Consider the following 8,301-nt stretch of genomic DNA (forward strand, 5'->3'; position numbering starts at 1 on the left):
ACATGTTCAACTCTAGATGAATCGCCTTTGAGAGGGCTGTAAACATATGTGAGGAGCAATGCCTTTTAGGTAGGGCTTACATGCATAATTCTAGACACTGCCTTTGAGAGGGCGGATGTATAACTTTAGGAAAAGTGCCTTTGAGAGGGCTACTGAAATACATACAAAACAATGCCTCTAATTAGGACTTACATGCATAGCTTTGGAAAACACCTTTGAGAGGGCTGTAGACATAGAAACATCGCCTTTGAAAGGGTTGCCGAATGTAGGAGAAACAATGCCTCTGATTAGGACTTATATGTACAATTCTGGATGTCACCTTTAAAAGGGCTGAAGATGTATGTATGCATTATCACATTTTTGTCCTAGATGGTGGCTTTGAACCAGCTTATGTCACACTTATTCGTGTTGCACCATAGTTTCATGAGTTTATCAATGGATTTTGACAATGATCGTCCCGTTGGAGGGGAAGAGAAAATGGAGAGATCATTGAAATAAACTGCCCCAGTTTAGGTTTTCACGCGATTCTCAACACGAGGGACATACCCTCGGCGGGACGGACCCATTCTGGCATATGGGACAAGGTAGAGGGAATCGAGCAAAATAAAACTACCCCAATGTAGGTTTTGTGCAGTCTCAATTGCATGAGAGAAAATTTCTGATAATCTAGTTCGCTGCTAGGCCGACCACGCACTACAGTGGGTGCTAAAATAGAGGAATCCTTTCTACAAGGCAGTAAAAAAACCTCAAAGATTGGTTGTTGTAGATCATACTTGGGATGTAGAGAGGGCCACATTGGAGGTTGGTAGGGCCGAGGCTAGAAGTAGAGCCGATGGTTTAGCATTGGAGCTAGTACAGGCAAAGGCCTACATTCATTCTACTTTGAGCATGAAGTATGGGCAAGAAGGCGATGAGCCTAGTGAGCTGCAATTGGCCTTCCATCCCCTTCAGACTGAGTTAGATGAGAGGGAGGAGGCTTTAAGAGTTGCCACTGTAGGGATTTACTTCTGATTCTATGATGGGGAGGGAGCTTGTTCGTCTTCGACATTCACATGACAAACTCAGAGGGGTTGCTAGAAACCTGGGCTTTGATGTAGCCTGGCTGCTTTGCACTTATGCTCATGATGACCTGATTCTCCGTACTGGTTTTGAGAGTTTATGCCAGGCCGTGTTGGATTGCTTGGTCCATGTTTGACTTGCTGGTGTTCTTTCCTACTTATTTTGTTTCTGCACATGAGCTATGTAGTTAGTGTCCCACCATGTATGGAAAGGCCTTTCGTGAATTGCTAGGCAATCACGCAAGGCTTTCCTCTTTTTTGTTTGAGTTCTTAAAGCATAGTCTAGTCTGTTAAGCATTCATAGAAATTGAGAGATGGTGGAGAGATTTTTATAATGATATTCAGGATATGTTTATGAGATGAGATTTCATGCTTTGATATAAGAATGTATGAAAGCAAATGCTTTGAAAATGCAAGATTATACAAATAAGTGATAAATGTAAAATCCATGCATATCAATATCTTATTTTTTTTTCCAAGTATACATCCTGTTCTAGACGGATCTTTTCCTTTTCCCATTGAGGTACATTTCCTATTGGCATGAGCCAAGACATCTTAAGCAAACCACTGGGTCATGGCAGTATTGTAGACAGAGAACAATCTCGGAGGTGTCTTCGTATCTTGTCTTAGATACTAGATCCATCTAATTTTCTAATCTCGACTATGAACTTGAGCAGGCAAAACTGATTGATTTTTCTTTTAAAATGTGACCAAACCAATATGGTTGCCTACGTACCTCAAGTCATCACGTAGTTCAACTGACTTTTGATTGCCTTAATTTTTGCCTAGACTACCCTTTCGAGTTTTCAATCTAGCAGGCTCACTCACACTCTTTCTTTTTGCTCTCCTTTTGCGTAAACCGACCTTTTGGGTTTTCAATCTACCTTTTTACATATTTTTTCTTTTTGGTTCTTTTTTTTTTGTCGACATAAAAACATAGAAATGAGGTGCACTAAGAGGCTTCTTCATGTAAAGCACCGTATAACGGCGTTAGAATTGGTGGGCATATTGAAGTCATGCCCGTCCATGTCAACTAGAATCAAGGCTCCTCTAGAAAAGGCCTTTTTTTACCACATATGGGCCCTTGTAAGTTGGGCCAAACTTTCCTCTATGATCAGGCAGGGCCTGGTTGCGCTTCTTCAAGACTAGATCACCTTCTTCAAAGACCCTGGGTCTAACTTTCTTGTTGAATGCTCGCTTGACGTGGCGTTGGTACAACTGTCCATGGCACATTGCGGTCATGGGTTTTCATTTATCATGTTCAATTGTTCATATTGGGAACGGTCCCATTCAGCTTTTGACAGCTTTGTTTGAGACAAAATCCTGAGAGATGGGATCTCTACCTCTACGGGGAGGACGGCCTCCATGCCATATACTAATGAATACGGGGTCACACCCGTGGAAGTACGAATAGAAGTGAGATATGCACACAAGGCAAACGGCAAGTACTCATGCCAATCTTTATATGTTTATGTCATCTTCACTAAGATTTTCTTTACGTTCTTGTTAGCGGCTTCCACTCCACCATTCATCTGAGGGCGATAGGGAACCGAATTTCTATACTCGATTTTGAACTGTTGGTAGAGTTGCTGGATCATTTTTCCAATTAGGTTCGCCCCATTATTTGTAATGAGCTCTCCCAGCACGCCGTAGTGGCAAATAATGTTATGTTTTAGGAACTGGGCTACCACTGCTTGAGTGACACATTTGTATGAAGCGGCTTCCTCCCACTTTGTAAAATAATCAATGGCCATTAAGATGTACTCATGACTGTTCGAAGCTTTCAGAATCACAGGTCTGATGACATCTATACCCCAAGCTGAGAAGAGTTATAGTGCTGCTAAAGAGTGCAATGGCTGAGGAGGAGCGCTCTTCCCGTCTCGATAGGCTTGGCAACGATGGCATGTCCTCACATGTTTAATGTAATCACTTTCCATGGTGAGCCAATAGTAAGCAGCTCTCATAATCTTGTGGGCCAACAGGGATCCACTAGCATATGCTCCGAGTAAGCCCTCATGCATCTCTTCTATCAGATAATTAGCCTCGAGGGCATCTACACATCGAAGTAGGGTAGAATCGTGGATAATTTTGTACAGGACTTCTCCACTCAAGAAAAATTGGCATGCCATATGCCGGATAAACTTCTTTTCACTGTCTGTTGCACTGGACGGGTATTCATTGATTTTGATATAAGCCTTGATATGATGGTACCATGGCTTTCCGTCAGCTTCGACTTCAACATTCATGCATTCTTCAATGTTCATACAATGGGCTAGAACGCCATGAACTTCTATGTGCAATTACTGCATATCATCCCCTTTTGATAACTTGACCATGCTAGCCAGGGCGTCTGCAAACTGGTTGTGCACTCAGGGCAAATGTGATGTTTTGGAACTTCGGAATCAAGCGGCTGACACATTTTTGATACGGAATCAACTTTATGTCTCGGGCTTGCCATCTTCCTTCAATTTGTGAGATGATCAACGGGGAATCTCCAAAGACGCTTAAGTCATAGGCGCCGAACTCTAGGACCACTTGCTGGTAAACTATACACGCTTCATATTTTGTGATGTTATCGGTGCACTCAAAATTTAGCTTGACTGAAACAAGGATTTTCTAGCCCTTGGGGGAAACTAAGACTTCTCCCACTCCATTTCTAGTAGAATTGACAGCTCTATCGAAATAAAGCTTCCAACGCCACTGCTCCACGCTGTCTGGTTCTGGCTCTAGTACTATGACATCTTCATTAGGGAAGAGGGATTCTAAAAATTCTAGATCATTCAGCGGCCGGTCCGCTAGGTAAGGGGCTATGGCCTGGCCCTTGATGGCCTTTCTTGTCATAAACACAATGTCGAACTCGAAGAGCAACATTTGCCAACGGGAGATCTTCCCTGTAAGAGCTGGCTTTTCAAAGATGTACTTAATGGGATCCATGCTAGAAATGAGCCGCATGGTGTAGTAAAGCATGTACTACTACAATTTGTGCGAGGCCCACACTAAGGAGCAACACGTCTTCTCAATGGTGATGTAGTTGATCTCACAGCTAGTGAACTTCTTGCTTTAGTAGTAAATTGCCTTTTCTTTTTTATCGGGCTTAGTTAGTTGGCCTAATAGGCAACCCATAGAGGTTTCTTATACCACTAGGTAGAGGATCAACGGATATCCCAGTGTCGGGGGAACCAGAACAGAAGGGTTCAACAAATACTGCTTGATCTTGTCAAAGGCCACTTGGCACTCATCTATCCATTCTATCTTAGCATCCTTCTTCAAGAGCTTGAACAGTGGATCACATGTGGCGGCCAACTGCGCTATGAAATAAGTTATGTAATTGACCTTTCCTAAGAAGGTGCGAATTTATTTCTCAGTTTGTGGTGTCAGCATGTCCCAGATAGCTTGGACTTTTGCTGGGTCCACTTCAATTCCTCTTTGCTGACTATAAAGCCAAGCAATTTCCTTGAACTAGCTCCAAAGACGCACTTGTTAGGGTTTAGTCTCAATCTGTACTTGACACGGCACTTAAACAGCTTTCTCAAATCTATCGAATGATCCCTAGAAGTGTGGGATTTGGCAATCATATCGTCCACATAGACTTTGATCTCTTTGTGCATCATATCATGGAACAAGGTTACCATGGCTCGCTGGTAAGTAGCACCGGCGTTCTTTAAGCCGAATGGCATGACATCATATGCATAGGTTCCCCAATGAATGGTGAATGTTGTCTTGGCTTTGTCTTCTTTGACCATTTTGATCTAATTATAACCTGAGAATCCATCCATGAAGGAGAAGAACATGTTGGTAGTGGTATTATCAATCAGTGTATTGATATGCGGCAATGGGAAATTATCTTTGGGGCTAGCCCTGTTCAAAGCTCTGTAATCAATGCACATGAGTACTTTCCCATCTTTCTTAGGCATGGGAACAATGTTGGCAACCCAATCTGAGTAGGCTATCGTGGTAAGGAAATCGGCTTTCAACTGCTTTTCTACTTCCTCCTTGATCTTCAAAATGATCTCAGATTTCACCCTTTGAAGGGCTTGCCACACTGGGGGGCATTCATGTTTAACTGGAATTCTGTGCATAATAATCTCAGTATCTAACCATGGCATATCTTGGTAGGACCAAGCAAAGATCTCTTTGAATTCCTTGAGTAGCGCTATAAGCTCATGTTTCAAGTCTTTAGGAAAGTTCACCCCAATCTTGATGTGTTTTTCATTTTTGCCTTCGTTGGCATTCTTAACAGTTTTTGTCTCTTCTATGTTGGGCTTGAACCTTTCGCTCTCACTGTTTAGAGCTTCTAAAATATCATGAGGTAAATTCAGAATCCCCTCTAATCCTTCAATATCATGATCCAACTCTATTATCTCATTCACGTCATCAATATCCTCGTTATGGCAATAGGACAATGTACCCGCTTGGGAATCAGAATAGATCCTATAGAACAGAACATATACAAGAAAACATAAGACAATTTGCACACACATATTCATAGGAAAGCAAATAAAGAGATAAATGCAAGAATTTCCTGAATATTACGCTTAATGAGTTATAGATAAGGGGATAACAAAGTTCATGCCTGATAATTATAAAAGGGAAATGTTTTTTTTTTTTTGGAAAACAAATTGGGGAATACAAACAAGGAATGCAAAAAACAGGAAATAAACATGCAAAACAAACTAGATATGCTATTTCAACCCTTTCGGGCAATTGGAGGACCCAACCACATAATGATGGAATACTTCTTACTCAGCCGATATAACCACAAAGTAGGACTCGATGGTCCAATGGCCTACTTCTCGCCTAGCACACAGGGCCTAATAGTAGAAGTCAAATCATCCATGGGAGATATGATGGCATTCATTGGGAATTCTTCAAGACATAGGCGGATGAGACAAGCTAGATCTGATTCCTCCTCGCATGATTCCTATGCCATTTCTGATCTAATGACCTTGGTCGGAGCCAGAAAAGTGATCCTAATGTAGGGAATGGACGTCTCTTGGCCATTGCACTTCCTTTTCTTCTCTCTGGAAGCCTTGAAAAGTTCTTCCTTGGAGGGGTCGTAGCCTAGACCTAATCCTCCTTTGTTTTCTGGGAGTTCAATCAAAGAGGCCTTCCCATGTCCTACGGCACCGAGGCCTTGGCCTAACTGATAGCCAATTTGAACATCTCCTTGGCAGCCATTAAAGTAGCAGAGGGCCATGTCGACTCAAGTTTCGGAGCTTTGGAGATCATGAAGACTAGCTTGAAACTATGGAAAGTTGCCTCCGAAAAGGCATTAGCACCAATGTAGGGCATAGAAGTCTCCTTGAAGATGGTTAGGGGCTTTTCAGCCATAATAGTGATCATCTGATCCTTGGAGGGGAAGTTGAGCCTCCGGTAAGGGTAGAAGCAACCACACCCGTGGCATGTAGCCAAGGCCTCCCTAAGAGTATATTGTATGGGGAATCCACCTTGATGACTTGGAAAATGATCATGAATGACCAAGGGCCAATTCCAATTGCTAATTCAATCTCAGCTTGTACTTCTTGGAGAGGGCCATCGAAGGCTCTAATGATTATGGCGGTGGAGCGAATAAGAGAAGTATCCTCATTCAGGTGCTCTATTGTAGACATCGGGCACACATTCAGGACTAATCCATTGTCAATTAGTACTCTGAAGACAATCATATCTTCACACTTTACCATAATGTACATGGGCAAAGTATGCTCTCTACCTTCTGGTGGTAGCTCATCATCTGTGAAGGAAATTTGGTTGGTGGCCAGCACCATTGAGACCATACCCTCAAAGGAAGATTCTATGGCATTCGTAAGAACACACGTCTCTTTCAAGACTTTCAGGAGTGCCTTACGATGGACATCGGAGGATAGCAATAGTGCTAAGATAGAAATCTGAGTTAGCGACTTGTTTAGCTGCTAAATTACACTAAATTTTGAGTTTTTGATAATTTTCAAGAATTCCTCAGCTTCTTCGATTATGACCCTATTCTTGACGGGTTCAGCTGTACTCATGCCAATCTTTTTGCTTCTCTTTTCTAGCTCCTCGGGAGTATAGCAACGGCCACTCCTAGTAAGCCCAAATAGACCTAAAGAGATGTTGGAGCAAACCTCCTATTTTCTAGTTTGAGTGGAGATCAGGGACACATTGTATTTCCAGGGGACACGATGGTTATCCTCATAAGGGAACGGCTTCGGCATGCGAATGATAACACCCTCCTGAGTTTGAAAATTGGGCACTATGGAGAACATCTTCGGATTAATGACCACCAAACTTGGCAGAATGGCCTCAAGGGCTTTTAAGCCGAACACCCCAGAGATTCCTGAGGCAGGCTTTGGCAGGATAAAAGGATCGAAACCTCGGATAGCTGGAATAATAGCAGTTCCCTCTAGAACTGATGATGAAGTTGGCCCTGTGACTATATACAATGCAAGAATAAGAGGAGTGAATCCCTCGATGGCTGGTAGGGCTTACCCTTTTTTTGAATTTGACAACTCTAAATTTGCAGGTGATTCTATGATTTCTTCAATTACTACTGAAGAGGGAGGTACTAAAGTAACCTTACCAAGGTTTTTTTGTAGATATTCATTCCAATCTTTCCTTAACCCAACTGATATAGCACTGTAGCTAGTTCTAACTAGCTAGCTAGAGGACACAAGTTGGCTGCCATGCAATAACCTCTTCGTACAATTTCTCTTTCGATCTAGATGATCCCACGATCAACTAGACTCTGAACCTGTGCTCGGAGTACTTTACAATCAAATAGGGCACGCCTGTCTCCATTGTCACAGAATGAGCAGATTTCTGAATCAAATCTCAGGGTTCCTATACCTTTAAGATCAAGGTGGCTTTCTTGGAGCAAGGCCTTCCATGGGAATGACAGTGAGGAGAAATCCGGAACCCTTTCTTCCACTGTGATGATGACATTCACATTCCTTTCTTGATGGGGAGGCAAAGGGTTGGTGATGATGTTCGAAGCGGCTGCATTATCAAGCAGTATGAACTTGTTGTCAATGAGATCTTGAACACGGTCTCTCAACTGGTAGCATTCTTCTAAAGTATGCCCCTCGGCCCCAAAATGGTATTCACATTTCTTGGACGGATCAAAGTTAGGTGGTGGAGGGCCGTCTCTAGGCCTAGTGAACATTGGGGTCACTAGCTTCCTCTCCAACAGGTAAGCATAAAGATTTGCCATGGGCATGGGTAATGGAGTGTACTTCTAGTTTTCCCTCCTAAAGGGACAAGGTGGGTC

General features: G+C 42.7%; 1 protein-coding gene across 1 annotated transcript; it reads right to left on the reverse strand.

Annotated features, from left to right (window-relative positions):
* Positions 1–6,397: 6,397 nt before the first annotated feature.
* Positions 6,398–6,832, reverse strand: LOC142632610 (uncharacterized). The gene has a single exon (XM_075806985.1). It carries the CDS (start codon positions 6,830–6,832, stop codon positions 6,398–6,400), a length of 435 nt encoding a protein of 144 aa, XP_075663100.1.
* Between the last annotated feature and the right edge of the window lie 1,469 nt (positions 6,833–8,301).

The sequence above is a fragment of the Castanea sativa genome, chromosome 4, assembly GCF_040712315.1.
Source record: "Castanea sativa cultivar Marrone di Chiusa Pesio chromosome 4, ASM4071231v1".
In the NCBI taxonomy this organism is placed as follows: domain Eukaryota; kingdom Viridiplantae; phylum Streptophyta; class Magnoliopsida; order Fagales; family Fagaceae; genus Castanea; species Castanea sativa.

Coding starts and splice junctions, on each gene's coding strand:
- LOC142632610 (XM_075806985.1), bottom strand. CDS start 6,832: ATGGTCTCAATGGTGCTGGCCACCAACCAAATTTCCTTCACAGATGAT.